The 22,542-nt window shown below is 42.3% G+C and overlaps 1 protein-coding gene across 3 annotated transcripts in view; it reads left to right on the plus strand.

Moving 5' to 3' along the window:
* The window catches only part of IQGAP2 (IQ motif containing GTPase activating protein 2), a gene marked incomplete at its 5' end in the record, with an annotated part of 129,988 nt that overhangs the window by 46,848 nt on the left and 60,598 nt on the right, over positions 1-22,542 (plus strand). For all 3 annotated transcript variants that reach the window (XM_084278644.1, XM_084278645.1, XM_084278646.1), the window contains 3 exons: positions 18,237-18,393; positions 19,658-19,735; positions 21,453-21,529. In XM_084278644.1, the coding sequence (XP_084134770.1) occupies positions 18,237-18,393; positions 19,658-19,735; positions 21,453-21,529 (312 nt within the window). The remainder of the gene's footprint in view (positions 1-18,236; positions 18,394-19,657; positions 19,736-21,452; positions 21,530-22,542) is intronic.

The following is a 22,542-nucleotide window of genomic DNA, read 5'->3' on the forward strand; positions in this document are numbered from 1 at the left end:
TTTTTGAAAAGATGTGACATGAAGGCAGTGACAATTACTGAAATGTATGAAAACAAGAAGTAGGATTAAGATTTGTTGTGCAGGTATTATGTCATAGAAAATAGATATTTTGACAGAACTAAAGAGAGACTGAAAAAAACTTAATTAAACCACAGCGCAATAAATCTTTACAGGCTAGGTTTTTAGTCTTACACCCTCTACTGCTGCTTGTTTAAATAACAGGGATGGATACAATACAAGTAATACAAAGGCAGCATTTGAGTTCTGGCCACTGTGGTACTGGTAGTAATTGGCAATATAAAGACAGTGTGTCATTTTTGCTCATGATCACTTTAATAAAACTTCTCCAAGTAAAGGCAGATGTGTGGTTACAGCTATATAACAATCACTCTAAAGCACGGGGCTGCCCCTTAATTAAAATGAAGATATTTGCTTGGTTAAAAACAAATGTGCATATAAAACTTGTTTGATTAGGAGCCCCATAGAAATGCTTCCAAAATTTGCATATAGGAGGGCCTAATTAACCATAACACCCAACATGAGAGAGACTGGGAGTTGATCATTTCCCAGTAAGCACCACCAGTAGTAGAATACTTCTCTATTGAAATTAGTTTTACAATCTAATGTGGGGGATGGGGAGGAGAGTGGTGGAACAACACAAGGACAGAGACTGTTCTGAAAGATTCAAGTTCAGTTTCCCTCTAAACCTAGAGTTTCCTTTATTGTTTCTTACTCCACATGGTTCATGTTTTTCTGTCCAATTCTTGTAAATACTTAAGCCTGAGATTGTGGTGTGCTCGTTGTACAGTGCTGCAGTGGCAGGAGGATAGTATTTCTAAAGCAAGCCAGAGTAGAGCTGAAAGACAGTGTTTATGTAAAGTAAGCTGTGTGAAAGGAGTGTACTATAATTCAGGAATTACATATATATTTATAAACGTAGAATTAAGTTACTCATGATTTAGCTAACAAGCTGTTTGGATCTTAAGACTACATCTGCCACCACAGTGGTATTGAAAAGAACAGCTTATCTTTCATGTTAAATGTTTGTAAAAGAATCAGTTGGCAAAGGAAAAAACCCTTATTTTTGAAGAATTACATTCATTCCCTTTCTAGCCATACTGAACACAAAGAACTTCTGTGCAAGTACCTAGAATAGAGTAATTTTCAGCTCTTTGAGCAACGGGGGTACCTTGAGTTTGAACATTAGGCTGGGCACATTCTGATATCTTTCAGTTGAGCAAGGAGAAGTAAAGATTATGTACTTGCAACAATCGGCAGATGGACGAAAGAATTAGTCTGAGGTTTCACTCTGTTACGGTGCATAAATATAACTCATTTTTATGGAATAGCAATGTAAGCTATGAGAGTATTAGTGGAAGAAACGTTTGCTGTGAAATATTTTGGTTTCTGGTAGCTATCAAATATGTTCATTGAACTTGCTGCTCAGGTAGGAACAGTGCACCTTATCCACCCTACTTATTTTTCATCCCCACTTAGCTTGAATGTATGTTTGGTTTTACTTCAGCTTCTTCCACCCCCTAACTTTGACCTGTCACCTGGATGTGCTTTTGGATTGCCTGTTTCTCACAGCAGTGTCCAGAACACATATAGCATGAGTGACAGACATTGGTTAAAAGTTGAGCAACTGTGTGGGTAGTACTTAGGTTTGCTCAGCTCTTGAATGCCCTTTGATTTGAAATGCTATTTGACTTGCTTAATTGCCATGCCTCAGATACTTGTCTCAGACATTAGTGTCAAAATTCCTCAAACATCTATATAGACACATAAACACCTACAACACCCTTCCAACCTACTGGATTTTCAGTTGCCATAAAGAACTTCACAGTTCTGGTTTTGGTTTCGCCTCTATGAATGCTTATTAGTTTCCTTGGAGAGGCCTACTTCTGACATATTCATAGCACCTGAAATGTGGGTTTGGATTTATATGGCAAGGTTTTGGTACGGAGGGTTGCAGGGCTGGCTTCTGTGAGAAACTGCTAGAAGCTTTCCCTTGGTCTGATAGAGCCAATGCCAGCTGGCTTCAAGACTGTCCTGCTCTGACCAAGGCTGAACCCATCAGCAGCAGAGGTAATGCCTTTGGGATAACATCATTAAGAAGGTAAAAACAAAAAACCCAAATCCTAGTGTCAGCTTTTGCAGCCAGAGAGAGGACTTGAAGATGTGAGAGGATCAACTCTGGAGACACAGTGAAGGAAGTGGGGGGAGGAGGTGATCCAGGCACCAGAGCAGGGATTTCCCCGCAGCCTGTGAAGAAAACCATGGTGACGCAGCCTGTCCCCCTGCAACCTGTGGAGGTCTCTGGTAGAACAGAGATTACATATAAAGCCTGAGAGAACCCCATGCTGGATCAGATGGAGGTAACTGAAGGGGGCTGTGCTGCTGTGGTAAGCCTGTGCCAGAACAAGTTCCTCACAGGACCTGTAGACCTGTGGAGAGAGTAGTCCAGGCTGGAGCAGGTTTGCTGGCAGGACTTGGGACCCCATGGGGGACCCATGTTGGAGCAGTACATGAAGAACTGCAGGGAAGGAGTCATGTTGGAGAAGTTGTGAGGAGGACTGACAAGGCAGGTTCAGATTAGATGTTAGGAAGTAGTCTTTTACTGAAATAGTTGTCAGGGCCTGGAACAGGCTGCCCAGGGAGGTGGTTGAGTCACCATCCCAGGGTGTGTTTAAAAAAAGGGTAGATCAGGTATTTAGGGATATGGTTTAGCATAGGACAGGAATGTTTGGACTTGGTGATTATAAAGATCTTTTCCAGCCTTGTGATTCTGTGATTCTACCATGTGAGGCACCATGCAGAGCTGTGTAAGAGTGAAGAGTCCTCCTGAGGAGGAAGGAGCAGCAGAGATGATGTGTGATGAACTGATCATAACCCCACCTTCCCTATCCCCCTGTACTGCTGGGCTGAGGGGAGGAGGGAGACAATTTGAGGGTAAAGTTAGGGAGGAAGGAAGGGGTGCAGGGAGGTGCTTAAGATTTGGCTTTATTTTGCATTACTCTAGTCTGCTTTGTTTGGTAGTTTCTCAAGTTCAGTCTGTTTTGCCAGTGATGGTAATTAGTGATCTCTCCCTGTCCAGCTGAGGAGGGTGGTGATGGAGCAGCTTTGGTGGGCACCTGGCTTTCTGACAGGGTCAACCCACCACAGTGGGTTTGATTTTTTTTTTAATGAAGCTTCTAGCATGCATCTACATAGTGTCAAGTAGAGCATAATCTGTGTGTGGTGTTTGGATGGTGGGTGTGAGGAAGGACATATGCAGGTATATAATGAACATAATTTTTGAATGTCAAGGAACTGGATGTTTGACACTATCAGGATAAACCTCTGATAGTAAATACGGTGAAAATAGCTGAGTACTTAAGTACGTGTGGATTCTGTTGCAAAAGTTTGGTTTAATAATTTGATGCCATGGGAGATGGGGTCACTTTGCCTTTGCGTAAAATATGACTTGGCAACCAGATGGAGATCTGCTTTTCCACTCTGCAGAAGCTCCCTTTACTGTAGGGTGGTGATGAAAACACACTATGAATCTAGGGAACTGGGAAGTGGCTGTCTCCAGAAATGTCATACGCTTGTAACCCAGCACTAGAAGCAGTTGAAGTTTTAGTAGCTGATTCTGTTATGAGGGAGCAAGAATGGCAAAAGGACTATGTTAACTTCCTTTTTTCTGTTTGAAGTAGAGGAAAGTTGTTGAAAGGGGCTTTGGGTGTTTTTGCAGCCTATTGAGAAAACAACTAGCATCTCAGCAGAGGAAGAACTTGCATGTAGATGTGGGACTTCAGCTGGGCGTTTCATTGCAAGAACATTTGTACTCCTGAAACAGTGCAATGCTCTTGTTCAAAATTAGGAACTGTTGTTTCTTTGAATATGCATATTAGCTTTTCTGCAGAAGAAGAGTATGGAGGTATTTTCATTACTTTACATCTTCATATGGAAAGCTGAAGTAAAATATGCTGTTTAAGGGTTTGGCTGAGTGTGAAAGGAAGTATGCAGAAGTTCAGCACAACATGCTTTTTTAAATCTTAGATGAAGGGAAATGTCTTAAGGATGAAGGCAGTGGGTATCAGAGTTAGAACTGTTCATTCCTTAGTTGCAAGTTGTATCTGCTAGTGTAATTGTGCACATACTCCAATGTTCTCTTTCAGGCTCTTTCCTCTATTTTTGTAAGGATTTCTTGAGCAATTTTAGATTCAGTATTTCAGCAAAATCTACTGTGACCACAGGCAACTCCCCTTCCTTGGTCAAATATGTCTTCCAGTGGTCATGTCCAGACTTCTGCTAATACCAGCTGAGTGGATCTTGTGCATTCCTTGCAGAGAGGAAAATCTTCCCTTTGCTGGGGTACTGCTGCATTTTGTTCTTCACCTGCACTAACAGACATTACCCTTCCACATCCCCTTTCAGAGCCCTATCAATGATGTCCACTGGACTTTCTCTTCCCTACTGTAAATCTTGCTATCCTGGCATCCATCCATCCAGTCCCCCTTATCTGGTTGCTGATGTGGTAAGCTCTTCCTGCCCATTTCTCTTATTGACAGGAACTGTGTGGTGTGGTGACGGTTGCACTCCTCTTCCCCTCCCCTGTGGCAGTTGCTTTCCCAGCACTGGTGGATGACTAGCATCTCCACACTTTCCACCATTGCCTTGTCTTCCACACAGGCCATTTGATTATTTGTACTGTTTCTTTAATGTTCTTGGCTACATTTTCCACATGCTGCAGAAGACATTGCCATGAAAGCTAGTAGCATCTCCATGGCCATCTTCTACAGCAGGACTTGTACTGCCCATAATGATTAGTCCCTGTGGTCTGTAACTTAGTGGCAAATCAAAATACTCCAGCTCTCCTTAAACCATACAAAAACATCCCCTACAAATCATAGGAGGAAGTGGGGATCCAGTTTGAGTTGCACGGCTTCTGGCTGTAACTGCAGCAGCATCTTCCCAGGCCAGCACTGTACTTGCTTCAGATAAAATGTAGAGAAACAGGAGGAGGAAATGGAGGAGCAAATTCGCAGGTCAAAATAGCAACCTAAGTGACTTAGATCTGTCTATGGCTGAGGGTTAACAAGCAGTGATGGTTTGCTAATTAACTTGATTGAAGTATCTAGGTCATTAATAGGCTCGACAGCATGGCAAATTGACTTTATACCTGTGAACTTGAACAAAAAAAATATTTAAAGGATATTTTTTCTGTGTTAATTGTTGGCTGGCCGTGGATCAGAGACCCTGTGTTAATGGCTGATTAGTAAGAAAATTAAGAGTGTTCCTATAAAGCATTGTAATGTTTGTTCTCTCTTGTCCTCTTAACTTCCACTTCAATAAACACAGTCGCATTAAGTGTCTTAGGAGGAGTCTCAGTACAATAGCAACACGTAACCTTTTTATGTAAAATGCCATGGTAGCCCCTATCCTTCTTAATGGAACAATCTTTTTTGTGGCAATAGTGAGGTGAACTTCACTAGCCTAAAAATTAGTTTCCTAATGGAAGGATATTGATCAGGATGTTTGGGTGTCTGTTCTGTTTCACTTTGGTGATTACAGAACAAAAAGACACAGGCTACTCCCATCTAATAGAGGTTTGTGTTACTTTCTGTGCCTGAAAGGGGAATGTGGTAAAGGCGTGTTTCCCGGTAGGGAATTGTGTTGGTTGAAGCAATATGCACCAGCTTTATTTCCATTGAGCTTCGCTGTAGTTTTTGTTTTCGCAGAGAAAGGACTTCTCTAGAAATCAATGGGCAAACTGTTCTCTTGGGTTTGGAACATCAATGCTTGCTAGAGAGTTAGAGCAATCTGCAATACAGCTGGAAACACAACTTATGTTGTAGGACACAAACTCCACAACTGGTTTGAAATAGTCGCTAAAACTTGTTTTAGAAGTTGAAGTTTTAGTGATTGTGATTTTAAATGTCTTCCACTTTTATTTTGTCTTCATGCATGAACAAGAAAAAAGAGCACTTTGTTTTATACCTGTTGTGTTGTGTAAACCAGTAAAGCTCCCTTTAAGTAGTCTTATACATCGAAAAAGTGTTTTAATAAGTCTTTCCATGTATGCAGCATATTGTATTTAAGCAGTGTGAACAAAAATGGATATAGCATTCTGGGTGGGACTGTACAGCTGCTGAGTGGAACAGTGGCTTGAGGTACCACTGACAAGGTGTTGCTTGCCTTGCAGCAGCTTTCCTGCTGCTGATTGACATGATGACTATCTAGAGGTATTCATAGAATCATAGACTGGTCTGAGTTGGAAGGGATGTCAAGGATCATAGAGTTTCAACCCCCCTGCCACAGGCAGGGCCACCAACCTCCAGGCCTGGAGCTACACAAGGTTGCCCAGGGCTCCATCCAGTCTGGCCTTGAACACCCCCAGCAACGGGGCATCTACCACCTCTTTGGGCAGCCCATTTCAGCACCTCACCACTCTCTCTGTAAAGAGCTTCCCCCTAATATCTAATCTAAAGCTTCCTTCCTTTAGTTTTAATCCATTCCCCCTTGTCCTGCCATTGTCTACCCTTTTAAAAAGTTGATTCCCCTCCCGTTTCTCTGCTCCCTTCAGGTACTGGAAGGCTGCAATGAGGTCCCCCCGCAGCCTTCTCTTCTTCAGGCTGAACAAGCCCAGCTCCTTCAGCCTCGCCTCAATAGGGGAGGTACTCCAGCCCTCTGATCATCTTTGTGGCCCTCCTCTGAAGCCTTTCCAACAGTTCCACATCTTTCTTGTATTGTGGGCCCCAGATCTGGACACAGGACTACAGATGGGGCCTCACGAGGGCAGAGTAGAGAGGGACAATCACCTCCCTGTCCCTGCTGGCCACCCCTCTTCTGATGGAGCCCAGGATACCATTGGCCTTGCAAGCTGCAAGAGCACACTGATGGCTCATGTCAGGTTTCCACCAGAACCCCCAGGTGCTCCTCAGCAGGGCTACTCCCAGGCTGTATATAAGTCTGGGATTCCTCTGGCCCAAGTGCAACACTTTGCTGTGTTGCCCTGAGTGGCAGTTGTGGTTGAATGGTGTTAAAGAGCAGCAGAGTTTGGGTCAGCTGTGAACAAGTGGTGGTTGTGTTACAGTCTGTTAGAGAGAGTGTGTGGGCTGGCTGGCGGGAGTAGATGCTGATAGCTGGTTTGCCAATTCAGATCAGTGAAAAACACTTTTTTGTTTGGGTTGGGGGTAGGAAAGGGGGGTAATTGCTTTTCTACAGTATGGAGGAAGATATTTTTATGCACTGGTACTTAAGGGCTATGACTGTGAGGTTCTTGATTGGTGCATGGTGCCTATATAAGTCTGTTTGCCTTTACATCAGGTGGAGTCTCAGTAGCTCATGTTTGCCTGAGCCTCATATCTTGTGACTGGCAGGGCCTTAGCTGATTAAGTATTTCATGACCCTCTTTTACTGTCTTGGGTAACCTGAACACTGGGGCATAAATGTAGACTTTTATCACCTAATGATTACTCAGATTGATAGAGATATTTCACTGTTTGTTCTTGGAGATGAGATTGTCTTGTTTGCGCAGATGTTGGGAATGGTGATCTCAAAACCCTTCAACTGAAATGCTGACACCAGACACTGTAAATGTTGCATGAGATACTATTAATTACACTGTTAAATTTTTACTATACTGATGGCAATCAGTCTTTTCTTCCTAGCCTAGTCTTTGAACTACAGCTTTGCTTTTGCTCTGTCCTATTACTAATTTAAATGCATTAATATAAACCATTCCAGGGGAAGATTCTGGAGTATTGCAGCTAAATTGGTTTGATTTAACACTTAGTATCTCAGGTCCATCTTCTTAAAGGAAAGTTTTTATCCCTGACTCCGAAATATTGTCCATAAATATGTGTTTGAGATGCCAGTGACTGTTTTGTTCAGCTTTTAGTCATATGTCCTCAATAAAAATCCTATCTAGCACTGACAAATTGTAGCCAGGTCTTCACCAAGAGTTTGTATGTATGTACTGCAGAGAAATTTTGGGTAACACCCTTAGTGTAAATAGATGCAAACTGGCTGTTTCAGGTCCCTGTAGAGAACACTATGCGGTTTTAAAAAACTGGTATAGTGATAAGGTCCTGGAGGAATCAATGCAGAGCTGCTGAGCACTCAGGATTTTATTGGCTTTTTTGTGGGTTTTCTGTAATAGGAAAGCTCCTTATCTTCACTAGGATAAAGCAATACCACACATTTCTTGAGTTTTCAATTGTTTGTGATTTAAATGCTGTTATAGAACTGCCTACACTTTCTCACATCTACTACAAGCCTGAACTGTACCCATATGTTTATCAGAATTTTATAGGTTGTTACTCAGTAGGTAGGGGAGTAGTCCCTTTCTAGCCACTGGAAGGGAAAATGGTGGAGGAGAGTTGCTTGCATAGTCCTGGAAAGAAAAAAAGGTAACTGCAGGTGCTGTGCATGGAGCTCCTCTTCTAAATGCCTTGGTTTTAAACTTATTCCTGTTTTGCGTTTATTTCTGACATGGGACAAAGTTTAAACTTTGCAAACTCCCTCTTGTTGCTGTTTCATAGTGTTTACATAACACTAACTGCTTTTAACAACAGTTCAGCCTTTCACAAGCTGGTTCTTTCAGTCTTTTCACTTCTTTAACATCTTGTTCTCTCATCCATGTCTCTTAATTCTCACTTGGCTGCTGTCCTGCACCTCTCTTAAAGAGTCCTAGCTGGCTGTCTAGTAAATTTACTTCTTGGGTCATTTTGTGGTTTCTGTGCCTGCTGTATACTTGCTGGTAGTTGCTTTCACAAAAGCAACCTTTGTCAGACCGTAAAATACAAATACCTTAATCTGAACCAGTGGACTTGAATTGGTCAAGGATTCAGAACAGCATCCTGCCTTCTGCCATGCTTGAGTTCAGCTTCTTGCTCTGCAATAGGTCTCCTGCGTGGCCTTGACAGACTCTTCAGCCTGTGCCTCCTTCAGAGGTTTCTCCTGCCCCAGCTGCAGCAGCTGCCAGTAAGTATGCAGGCCTGCAGGTAGAACTGTGCCTTTCTCTAGCTGGTTATCACCCACACAACACAAAAGCTGAATCTGCACCAGAGGTACTTTACTTGGTCACTGTTCTACCCTACAAAAGTGTGTTGATTACAGGCATAAACACAATGATGTCTTTCATCTTCCCCAAAAAGAAAGGTAATGGCATGTCCCTTCAGACAGTTGAGGACTAATACTTGGATGTAAAGTACTCATAAGGGGTAGCGGGCATATAAAATATTTTGATGTAAAAATGATTGTGTTTTGATGTTTCTTTATCTGTCCTTCCATGTGTGGCTAGCTTGACAGCTGTTAGAAACAGCACACTTGGTGATGCACTGGAGATTTGGAGAAGGTGAACAAAAAATGCAGGTTTCCTGATAGGCAGGTTTGGTTTAGATTTCATAGTGACTTCATCAAAGTCACTGTTAGATCATTCCATAGAGGCTACAGCTATGTTTTTTCTATGGATTTTGATAATTACTGCCAGGGTAGGGTGCAGACTTTGGGTAAAGACTTACTGTAACTGTGAATTAAGGTTAGTAGGTCTATTGCATAATGAAAATTGCTGGGGGGGGTTGGGTTTTTTAGAGGGTACTTTAAATGAAGCCTTATTACCATACTGCAGCTGTAGAAGACATAACAGAGTAAAGCAAATTGCAGTAGCATGTAGCAAGACATTATAATGTGCAAGTCTAAACTACAGTGTTGAAGCCTGCAATCACAGTGTTTTTCTAAAACAAATGTGTTTGGGGGAAAAACTTGTCTTGATTTTGCAGCATTTCCATGTGAACAAATGCTGTACTGTATAAAAATGTGTTTATTGTGTTTATTTCTGTTTATCAAATCACTATCTGTATAGGCTGGTGAAATGCTAAGTCTAGGTAACTTCACATGTCAAACTTGACTTATCTCCTTTTCACATGAAATCATGATTTGATTTGTAGGGCTGGCAGGAGACTTTCTTGTGGGGATTCACTGTGGAACTTGTCTGTACTACCTGAAATTTCATTTGTGGTTTGAGTCTGTCATCTGTCTGAAATCATGCTTTCTAGGGGCTGCTGAGCCACCACCAGCCCCAGACTAACACAGGAAAGATTTGTGTTTCTGCTGCTGCAGTCTCTGCTGCCTGTTGGAGAAAGTGCTGTTAAAAGTGGTCAAGTCTCTGAAGCCAGGTGACACAATTCAGTCTGAGTTGTCTTAACTTGCACCACATGTGAGGTTTTTAGGATGGGACTGCTTCACCCTTTTTCCCCTTCTTATCCAAATGAAAAAACAATTCTTGAGTAAAAAGGGATACTTCAGACCATACCTTCCCCACCTACTTTTTTTCCCCTGATGCATTTGGACAATGACTTAATATTTCCACCTCATATTGTCAGGTAACCTGTGAGGTTTCTTGGGGAGAAAAACTTGCTGTGGCTGTTCAGCCTCTGCCAGTGTGGCAAGCTCCCTTCCTAGAACCACTTTCTACTCTACCTCTTCAGCATTTGTCCCCAGCCCCTGGCAGCTCTGAGCCAGGCCAAGAGCAGTGAGATAAGATGAGGCATCTGTGTGACCATCAGTCTGAGCTTTGTTAGCATTGGCTCAGCACGCTATCTCAGAGTAGTCTTCCAGTTTGTGGTTGATACCTGGTGCTAAAGCTTAGTGTCTCTGCAAACAAAGAAGACAGCAAAACAAAGAATTTCTGATTGCAAAGGTGGGGGACTGTGAGTGGCAGCACTCACAGGTGTGAGTTATTCATTGGGGTGTTGCTGGAGAGTACCTAACTATATTTTAATTTTTGCCCACCAGAGAGTTGCTGAGTAAACTTGGCTGTGCTGGCTGTGGGGCTGTGCCGGGGCTCCAGAGTGGGTTTCCTGAGCAGCACCTTGCCTTGTGGACTCTAATCACTGATTAACCCACATAAAGGATGACTTGGAATAAAACAGATTAAAACAACAAGTAGTAATTGTGCTGCCATCTTGTGAACCAGAGTTTTATAACACCTCTATGGTTATTTTGTAAATATGGCAGTGTTGTCATAGCAGCTGAAACCTGGTGTGGAAAAATGCTGCTGGAATGATTTATTACTGTTTTAGTGTACTCTACAGGGTGGGCAAGACGTCACTGCTGCTCACTTCTAGTCATCTAAATTAAATATGATGTGCATCAGAAGGGCTTTGATCAGGGAAACTAATGTTGCAACAAACTTCATGCAGGTGTGCATAATTCACCACATGCGGTAATGCACAGTAAGATCCCTATCACTTCAATACTTATGCACAAGGAATACGTAGGAGAAAGTTTCATAGTTTTCAGTGTGGCTCTTACTGGAAGTCAGTATTCTCTCTGGTGAAATCATAATCATGAAAATATGTTGATGCTGCTAAATCTAATACTAGCTGGAGACAGGTATGCAAATCCAAATTCCAAGTGACTGTGGAAGGGTAAAAAATTGTGTGCAGAAGTTAACACAAAATCTTTTGCTAAAGGATTTCCTGAAGTTCTGAGACCTTGTGTAACCATATGTATGGTGTCCTCCACAATGCTATCATCTTGTTACTTCTGCATGACATAAGGGAAGTAGACACTGACATGACCTGCAATCACCATGACCTTCCATTCCCACACTGCTTCAGTGATATATGATCACAAAATGTTCCATTCTTTCAGAAAAACTATGCTTTTAGAATGGGTAAAACTTCAATATTTAGTAGAGACTGTCACTGCAGTATGAATCTAGAGCCTCAAGTTTAGAAGACTGGTTACAGGAAAAAGATCACAACAGAGGGCTGTAGCTCACACTTGAGCCAAGGGTCCCAAGGGTAAGGGAGATTTGGGGCTGAACGCACCAGAATGTGAGGGTGTGGGGAAGAAGGGTCTGAAGAATGCAGTTTTCTCAGCTGTCTGATTGTGGCTGCTCTCCACAGCCTCTCAGTGGAGCCTCCATGCTTGTGCAGACTTGGGGTTTTTTATACAACTGAGACTTTTTGCTGTGTTGGTATTCAAATTGCCTTATATCTGTTTTCATGGAATGGTTGGAAGCTTTGCATTGCACTGGAAATAGCCTGTGGCTGTTTGAAACAACGTTTTTCTAAAGGTTCTAGTTTGGGAGTTGTATCATACTAAAGCTTGGTGTCTAATGAAAACAAATTCTGAAATTAAGGCACAGTCTTTCCTTATAAACACATCAGTGTTGCCACTGCTACTTCTGCTCAGCCAAGCAACAGGCTTAGATCACCCCTGTGGTGCTCTCACTCCTTTTTAAAGTGATATTTATGGGACTGTTGGTGGGGGATTAAAAAAAATAATTCTGCATTAAAAAACCAGAATCAAATGAAGAGTTGAGTTGAGAATTCTTAAATCTCTAGAATCCTAAACCAGAGAAATAATGACACCCAATTATCATGCTTCAGACTGTTGTATATTTCTAAGTACCTTCCAACAAAAAGCTATGACTTTAAAATAATCCCACCACTACAGAGATACTTAAGTTAGAATCTCACATTTTGTTTTGGGACTGTTACCCTTATTTTTCTAGCAACTTTATCTTTGGAATAAGAAGCTGTATTGCAATCTTTAGTTCAACAGTCAGTTTCACTTCCCCACAGTATGTGTGTGCTGAACCAGACTTGCAAGGCAGTGGTTGTGAGCCAGTGAGGTAGTACACGGGTGGTAATTTATCTTTATTTATGGTAACCTTCTCTTTACCTTTTTCAAAGTAGGATTCGGTGTTCTGAGCTTCAGCTCTGGAGCCTTGTCTCTGTTTCTCCAGGAGGTAAAACCTGGTGCCCTTGGATCTGCATCTTGCTGTGTAAAAACAAAAGAACAGGGCAGTGCAAGTATAAATCGTGCTGCAATATCCAGTGTGCACAAAATCTGAGCTCTGCATGGATTACAGAACGTGTTCTCTCCTTTGCTGACCACACAGACTGTCAATGACAAATTCATAAGGGGTTAAGTTCATAGTGCAGTGCTGATGCTTCCAGTTCCCTTGACCTTTGCCTTGAATAAGCTTCAGGGTGGGTGGTTTTTTTTTTTGCTTTTATCTGTGAGCCTGAGCTCACCATACTGCTGCTGTTTTGCATGGTCAGATGTGGAAACTGGAATCTCTTGGTGAGCAGTAGGTTGTTTATTGCTCATGGGTCTGGCACAGAAGTCATTGTCATCTCTCCAGAAACTCACTGCTAAACTGCTCTGCCTCGGGTTGCCAAGGGTCAAACCAGAATTGAACAAAGCAAAAGGAAGTTCTACCTCAGTGTTCACTCCTGGAAGGCCTTGCAGTAGTATGTATTGAAATTAAAGTTTTGGAGATTTCCATTGATCAGGTCTGAGTTCAAGTTTTTGTCTAAGGCAAATCCTAGGTTTGTGTACTGGCAAGTACTGTAGTATTATGAAAATATAAGCATGCTGTATGTGCATACTGCTGCATGTTCCCAAGTATCTCTCTTTGGAAAAACAGCTGTTTATGCATGTTTTGAGCCCAAACTGGTAAGACTAAAACTGGCATGGGTAGCTCTGCAGGGCTGTTACAATGACAGCTGATTTTTGATGGTGCTACCCAGGACTTCATTGTTTTGGTCTGCATCTTCTAGTCTGTTTCCTGAGATTCCTTTTTGTCCCTGCACCGTGGAGTGGGGTTTGGGTTTAGCAGTAAGTGGTGACCAAGTCAACCATCATACTTACTACTCTGGCAGTTTTTCGTGGCATACTTGAAAACCAACATAGGTTGCTAAAAACACAGCAGCAGTTGTGGGATTGCATTGTAGCAAAAGAAATGGCAGAAATGATTGTGCACATTTGATAGTTATAGTAGTCTTATTCCATGGGCTTCATACTGAAGAAAAACATATTGTCAAATGCTGAATTATAGGCCCTTCTTGTATAGCCATGGTATTAACTAGTTTTTGTGGGGAACAGTTTCTGCAACAGACCTAAATCTGATGTTGATGCTGCAATACTGTGTGCTCAGGAAAACAATGTGTGAGCCAAAGGCAATACTGCTTTCTTTGCCCTGAGGAGAAATAAATTGCTCCAAAGGCACCTATAAATCCTTACTGTCAGGTGGATATTCTGTTTCACTTAAAGAAACAGAAGTAGAAGGATTTCTTTTTTTTTTTCATTCCAGTCTGCCTCTGTTATGGCAAGATGTCACATAATAGCTTTCATAAATTCACTGAACTGTGTCTTAAAGCAGAATATCATAATCTTATCATAGAATCACGGAATGGTTTGGATTGGAAGGGACTTCAAAGACTGCTTAGTTCCATTACCCCTCTGCCATTGGCAGGGACCTTCTCCAGTACACAAGGCTGCCAAATCTGGCCTTGAACACTGCCAGGGCACAACTTCTCTGGACAACTTGATCCAGTGCCTCACCACCTCCACAGGGAAGAATTTCCTCCTCATGTCTAATCTAACTTTATCCTCTTTCAGTTTAATCCCATTACCATTTACCCGGTCACATCCTGATAATCTTTCCTGTAGACCACCCTTTTGGTACTGGAAGGCTACTATAAGGTCTCCCCAGAGCCTTTTCTTCTCCACACTGAACAAGTACAATCCTCTCAGCCTGTCTTCATAGGAAAGGGGCTTCAGCCCTCCCATCTTTGTGACCCTCCACAGTCAGCCCAACAGCTCCATGTCCTTCTTGTGCTGGGGACCCCAGAGCTGGATGCAGGTGGGAGGTCTCATGAGAGTGAAGCAGATGGAGAGAATCCACAACCTCAACCTGCTGGCCATGTTGGTTTTCGATCCAGCACAGGATATGGTCAGCTTCATGGGTTGCAAGCACACATTGCTGGGTCATGCTGAGCTGCTCATCCACCAACATGCTCAAGTCCTTCTCCAGGCTGCTCTTCAATCCATTGTCCACCCAGTCTGTAGCTGTGCTTGGCATTGCCCTGAGCCATGTACAGGACCTTGCACTTGGCCTTCTTGAACTTCATGCAGTTCACACAGGTCCACCTCACAAGACTGTCAGGGTCCCTTGGGATGACATCCCTTCCTTCCAGCATGTTGACCACACCACAGAGCTTGGGGTCATCTGCAAACTTACTGAGGGTGGACTTGAGCCTGCTGTCCATGTTGCTGACAAATGTTAAACAGTGTCGGTCCCAGTACTGTCCCCTGAGGAATGCCAGGGAAACCTAAAGTAATGCTTCTTTCTGTTTAAAACCACAACTCTTTTAACTGAATTGGTGTAAAGGGAGCAAAACTGCTCTTACTGCCACAGCGCTGAGAAGTGTTACAGATATCTCAATAAATACTAGCAGAGAGAATAACAGAGTTGGGCAGCTGTTTGCTTCACTAAAACTTGTAAGTTTGTTTGTATATATGTGGGATGTAATGCAAATCTTAAGGACTTTCCTTCCTGTGATTAAACATATGCAAGATGGAGTAAATCCTTTCACAGTATATCTTGTAGTGAAGTTGTACAACTTCCCGACATTGGTAAAATCTGTCTTATAAGTAATACAGCTACAGCTGTATAATTAGTCTTTGAGACTGATTCTCAAAATCTGTGAGTTAGTTGCCCTGTTGCATGTCTGTCAATGTTTCTATATAATGGATATCACATTGATTTTTATCTATAAATGGGAAGAAACTCTTTGCATCTTTCAAGGTCTGCTTAATTTACTTGTGTCTGAATATTTTTTCCCCTACTGAATTACTAGTGTTCTCCTAGAAAGAGACATGGTTTCTACATTATGCTTTTTCTCTGGTTTCTTTGCTGCCTCGTAACATTTTCTGTTTGTTCCTTGGTGTAGTCACTTACCCACTAGACATGGTAACCTCCCTATCCAGAACAGGATAGTTCCAGATTAATTTTAAAGGTTCATCACCAAGGTGGAGGAGAAAAATCCAAAACAATTTTGCTGTTGTCAAATAATAGAACGTTTGAAGAGCTATGGAGCAGCTTTCACCTTTGATTAGCATCTCATCTAGAGCTTGGGGATCCACTTAAATTTGTGGACCCTTTTGCAAAGCCAGAGACAACACACCCAAATGTATCCTTTCTTTTGCCTTCCATTAAGAATAGTAAACTGTCACAAGAAGAGGAATTCAGAGGGTTATAAATTATGAACTAGACCTGCTCTTAAGGCTGCCATTCTCTCCTAATGTCTTGCCCGTGTCACTATTAGCACTTCCTTAGAACCATGAAATGCCTTGCCAATGGACATTCAGTTCTAAGACCATCAAATGTAATATCTGGGCCACTGCTGGCACATGGAGCTTCTTCTGCTGGTGAACCTCAGCTGTATGGTGAAGGAAAGCCTAAAGGAGCTGCTAGTGAGGGAAAGGCAAACAGCAGGACTTGGATTGCTTGTTAGGAGTAGCTTCAGCACCAGGTGATTTTGGGCCAAGGGAAGTTGATATCAAGATTAGAAGGAAGGTACCAAATGCAGCTCTGTGAGCATATTCAGTTAATCTTGCTGGAGATGTTCCACTGGACAAACAGGGTCAGCTTCAGTTCATAGTGAGTATCTCCTGTGGCTCAGCAAGCTTCTCTTGTCTTTTACTACAAGACACACTTTAGGAAACACTTTCTATAAAGAGCTTAACTGGCTCAGGTGAAACCTGCATTTTCTGTGAGCACATTTTGTTTATTCTTCCTTGTTCTCTGTTTTTTTGAGAAGATGAATGTTGTGACATTTTGCTTTAGTGTGTGTATCTATTTAGTCTATAAAATGTTATTAATAAGGAAGACTTTTGGGACCCTTGGCATGGGCCCATAACACATAAACATGCAATACAGGATGGAGCAGGGGAACGTGTCAGGGCTAGGATTCTCCCCATTGAAGCAGCTTTCATACTGCAAACTACAGTTCTCCTAATGATACTCACTCCATGGAGTTTTGTGTGAAATTGTCCCAGATTTATGGCTGGTGGTTTCCTGAAGAAATGTTTGGGTAGTCTGCACTTCAGTGAAACAACTTTCATATGTCCTGTAACAAATCCAAAAGTGTAATGGAGTAGGTCATTTGTCTTGAATTTTAATGTGAAACAAAATGATGTAGTGAGCTTTTTCTTCTCTGTGATGGGGGAAAAATTGGCTTATTTTCAACTTGGGTCCCAGCTTTCTGGTTTCTGAAGTCACCTCTGTGGAGGGGATGTTGAATTTGTAATACTGTATCACACAACACACAGCAAGGCAGCCTTAGTGACAGCAAGTAAACTAATGCCTTTGGCTTTGTTCTTGTCCTTTTGTAATGGTAGTAATGTCCTTCTAACAACAGCAAAGATTGTCTAAGGAAAAAAAAGGGAAAACAACTAACCAGATTTATAGCTCTTGTAATGTGATTTAGCTGCTAGAATTAATATCATAGGACCAAAACACTTAGACCACCAACGTATGGAACTTCCAGTCCAGTGATTAGGATGCTAATCTCCAGAAGTGCTTTGGTAGCAGTTTCTGTTGGCTACTCAATGTAATCATACTGGATAATACTGGTTTATGTCTGTTACTGGCCTTACGAACTGTTTATATATTTAGTAATCACTGTTTTCTGTATCGTACTGTGTCTATCCCACTTTAACCTCAAAAACATAACTAGTTTACCACCTTGAAGGATGTAGTCACTCTTTGACCAGAAGCCATCCAACTTTATAAGCAGTAGGAGTGTTTCAGCCAACACACTGCCAGGCAGATTTCAAATGCATGAAGTACCACAGGCATTTCAACAAAAGGCTTTGCTCCTTCCTCCATCCCTGGCACCATGTGTTTCACAGGTGAATATGGCAAGCTGCATGTGTTGTGAGAAGGGAGTGAGCTGCAGGAGTGCTCTGTAGTGAGATGAGCATGGCTGTGAGCTGGGGCTGCAGACCATATCAGCTGCAGGAACTAGCTTTGCACACCACATTGCTGTGCTTGATTAAATTCAGCCCTGGCATAGCTATCACAATTTTTTAGAGATGTTGGTAATACATGGACTGTTTTCTTCTGTCTTCCTCTTAAATTGCTACCTATTTAAAAGCCTTAGTAGTGTTCAAAAGATCTGATTTCAGACCCCTTAGGGAATTATTCTTCAGAGTATGTTGTTTTTTTATCAATGGGGTCATAACCATAGGGCGTAGATATGATTCTCTAGTCATTTTGATCTGCTATGCAAATTAATGCAAGAATTTCTCCTTAGCCTGCTCCCTTTTCTCTTATGATTATGTTGTAGTAGTGACATTGAAAGTATGATGGTTATGGGTGAAAGTTGTCACTTCTATTAAAATTAAATGTAATGATGGTTTCTCAAATGATGTCTCTGTAGATGGATGGAAGTCTGCTTGGAAGAAGAGCTGCCCCCAACTACGGAGCTGGAGGAAGGCTTAAGAAATGGTGTTTACCTTGCCAAGCTCGCAAAATTCTTTGCCCCTAATGTGGTGTCAGACAAAAAGATCTACGATGTGGAGCAGGCACGCTATAAGGTAATAACTTAGTTCTTTCACCAACAAGACAAAAAAAATGTAATGTCTGTCTTCCAGCTCTTAAAGATAACCCGAACATGGTTAACTTTCTACATCCCTCATAAGACTGTCAGGACCACATGGAAGATGCACAGCACTAAGAAACCAGCATGATGTCACTTAATGTTTTTAAAGATGAACAAATTACACTTCTGGCTCCAGGGAGTATGAGATTTATCATTTATACAATTATTTTTCGTTCAGAATAGGAGCCAAAAGCAATTCGGTAATTAAACTTGGTAACTACTCCAAACTTTCCTCATCTTGTGTGGAAGGACATTCGCTTGATAACAACTGTGTGTTTGTTTTACCGAATTCAACACTAGAAGCAAAAAACCCAAGCTACCAGTAATTATGCTTACTTGCTACCTGTGCAGGGTGTCTGTTAACTGAGATCCTCAATAATGTAGAAATATGTACATATGCGGTAGTCTCACTGTGGAATGCATTATCTTAACATGTAGAAGAGGCTGAAAAAAGTTTGAAATTAAAGGTGTTTTTAAGGTGTAATCAGTGGCTGTTGTGAGAGTTGAGAAACTAAGCTGCTCTAGGTGCTAGATAATTAACAAACCATGGATTTAAATGCTTCATTTGAAAAAATCTCCAAAACATTGGGTTCAGTTTTTGCCCTCCTTTACCCTTCTAAAAATAAGATAAAAATCTCAACACCCCGCACACACACACCCCACCCACCAAACAAACAAAACCCCAAAACAAAACCCCCAAACCACCCAGCAACAAAAACCCCTCAGAAAAATTCCCTCTTGGCTCTTTCCATGAATGCTCACATAGCTGGTAGGTCATGTATTCAGGCAGGCCTGAAGAATGACTTAAGAGTTCCTTGCCTGTCCTCTTTCATGGCGGTGCTGAGCAATGTTGCCACTTCTGTACTTTGGAGTCAGTGGTTCCTGGTATTTGACAGCCAGCCTTTTACCTCCCATACTACTGAAGGGCTGCACAAATGGCTATTTCAGTCCACCCAGATGGGTACAAATCTGGCCTACGATATGTAAAAGAATGAGCTGGACAGCACAGGGCTGCTGAAGCATCTGAACAAATCATTAGCAGGATTGCACTCTGCTTTTAGTCTCCAGGTTCAAACAAGGGAAAATTCCCTAAACTTGACATCAGGATATAAAATTGGGAAAGATTGGCAGATTCAATAATGAAAGAATTTGCTTTGTGTGATGATTTTTTTGTCATCTTTCCTCTACGCTTCCTATAGAGATCTGGCCTTCATTTTCGGCACACTGACAACACTGTGCAGTGGTTAAGAGCGATGGAGTCCATTGGCCTGCCTAAGGTAAGCCTTCAAAGTTTAGCAAAGAAACTGGCTCAAGGCACTGACTCGCTGAGGTTCCCTTTCATCAGCTTGAGCACAATTGGCCGCTTACAGCAAGTCTGTGGGGAAGGGGTAACTCAGGAAAGGCATCTGAAGAGAAGGTAACACTGAAAGCAGTGGGAGTGTTGGTTGTGTGCTGTGGCTGCTGTGGGTGAGTGCTGTAGGTGGAAATGCTTAGGGCAGTTCTCCTGTGGGAAGACAAATGGGGACGCCGGCAGTTGTTTAGCTACATCTTATTGCTAGTACAGTCTTGCAGGAATCTGAGAGGAATATGGCTTAAAACACAAAAGTTAAATTTCTTTTCTTTGTGTAACTACTACTCTTTGTGTTTCTTGCTGCCTCTTCCTCTTAATGTATGTCCCAGTTTCTCTGCCTCTACCGTTTCCAGACTGTCCTTGCACTCTCCAGCGCATCTGCGTGGCTATACTGCTGCTCCTCTTCTGACAGCTGCTTTCTCAGGCCATCTCTCGTACTTACCTTCTTCCTTGTGGGTCTTCACTTGCCATCTTCCCCCTCTGCTGCTGTTTCTGGGCATCAGTGAGTCTCTTTCAGATGAAAATCCTTTAAGAAATAACTGTTTGGAAACACATAACTGCTATTTGGCAGCTGCATGCTGCCCAGCAGCTGCCCCAGGGTGCTGGGACAGTCCTGGCACTGCCCTGGGCTCTGTGGTCTTAGGGACAGCAGGGATGCTGAAATGGCTGCCTGAAGGGCAGCAGTGACTAATGGCCAGCTGTTGTGAGCAAACTTGTTGCAGGTGCCCACAAGCAGAAAAGGGCACCCATGCCTGCCATCAGGAATGCCAGAAGTGGGGGAGGGTCCTGCCATTCCAGGTCAGGCTTCTTTTTGTTTAACTCGAGTCCTCCATTCAGCTGGCTGACCTCCACCCTGACATCCCTCCTCTGAAAGGTTTGACTTCTGTTGTGGAGGATGGTTGTAGCCAAAAGTTTTCCTGAGTGTCCTTCCTAAAGCTGCTGTGAGCAAATGATGAAGAAGGCACTGTGCTCCTTAGTCTTGTCCTATTAACTGTGGGGGCAGCACAGCCCAGAGTGCCCTGCCTGGGCTGAAAGCACACTGCCAACTCCCACAGTTAGCTAAGTCTTTTATTATATTTTTGTGGAGAAATAGTATTTAGTGACTGGGACTGAGGCCAGGAACAAATTAGTGGTGGAACCAGAGTTGGAACTTATGATGTGACTTTTTGGCTAAATTCCTTTATATTCCTTTCTCCGAATATCTATTTCTGTAGGTGATGCATTCAGAGTTAGGGGTGCTGGCAATTAGTTATGCCTTTTAAAACCACACTTGATAGGTTTTGTTTGCAGTGAGGCTTTGCAAATTGTAACTGTCCCAGGTTTTGGGTGTCTGTAGGAGGACAAGCCCTATTGGATGAGTTTTAGAAAAGGTCCTGCAGAAAATCTTGCTGAAATGCTGCCTGCTTGTCTCCCCTCCCTCCCACACCCTGCCCCCACCCTGTTAAGTAGCTTTTGTGCTTTCATAAATTCTTCCTTATGGAAACTACTGATAAAGATAAAATAAGATCAGAAGAGACTTGATTCGTAACTGTATAGAAGTAACAGCTGAAATTCTGTAAGTTTTAAGGTATGGTTCTCATTTTAGCTACTTCTATGCTCAGTAATGTGTCTTCTACTTTAACTGTATGCTCTTTCATTTTCAGATCTTTTATCCAGAGACTACAGATGTCTACGATAGGAAAAACATCCCTAGGATGATATATTGCATTCATGCTCTAAGGTAACTGGTGATGGGAATAAAAGCTAGAGTAACTACTAAATCTAGAAGTGTAATTCATGAAATGGCTTTAGGGTAACCAGTATACTAAAATCTGTCAGAATTTACAAGTCCATTAATGGATGGCTGGAGACAAAAGTCCAACTGTCAGGACTGTGGGCCAAATTATTTTCAGAATAGTAATGGACTGCTGAATTTAGCAGACATTCCTTTCTGTGATTACACCCCCTCAAAGTGCATATAAGACATCAAAACAGTCTGCAACAGAAAATAGAAATAAAGGAACAAAAAGTTAGCAAAGTATTAGTGTAACCATGGGACAGATGTGCTCATCAGAGTGAAAATGGTGATGAACTGACATCTTTTAGTCCCAAAAGGAGAACAAGTAATTTCTGTATTCTAAGATCACTTGTGTAAAAAGGAATGTTTTCCAACTTTTTTGAAATTCTAAGCAACTTGATTTTGATTGAAGTCGGGAAGGCTTTGACCATGGCACTGAAGGTAGAGTAACTTTTTAATGTCGTGCCTTTAATGGTTTATTATTGTTTAGCACTGGAAGTAATGAACATCTGCCTTGCACTGTCCCTGGTCAGCGGGGAGTGGTATTGGTAGATAGCTCTTCTCTTGTGTGCCTCTCCTACCTCATTTCCTGCACATGGAGATCTTTTCCTTTCATTACTTTGTAGCAGCAAGGCTTGCAGAGAACATAATTAACTTATGCCCCTGTCCTGGTTTCAGTCAGGATGGAGTTAACTTCTTTTGTAGCAACGGATGGAATGCTGTGTTTGAGAGTTAAAATGAAAGCAGTGCTGACAACACCCTGATGTTTTGAGTTGCTGTCAGACAGTCAAGGACTTTCTCAGCTCTTCATATTTCCCTATTCATGAGAAAGGAGGGGTGAAGCCAGGACAGGTGACCCAAACGGGCCAAAGAGTATGCCATGCCAATTACATCATGCTCAGTATAAAGGGGGGCTGGTGGGAGGAGGAGCGGGCGGCTCCAGGACACACGGTTTT

The sequence above is a fragment of the Gallinula chloropus genome, assembly GCF_964237585.1.
Source record: "Gallinula chloropus genome assembly, chromosome: Z".
Lineage (NCBI taxonomy): Eukaryota > Metazoa > Chordata > Aves > Gruiformes > Rallidae > Gallinula > Gallinula chloropus.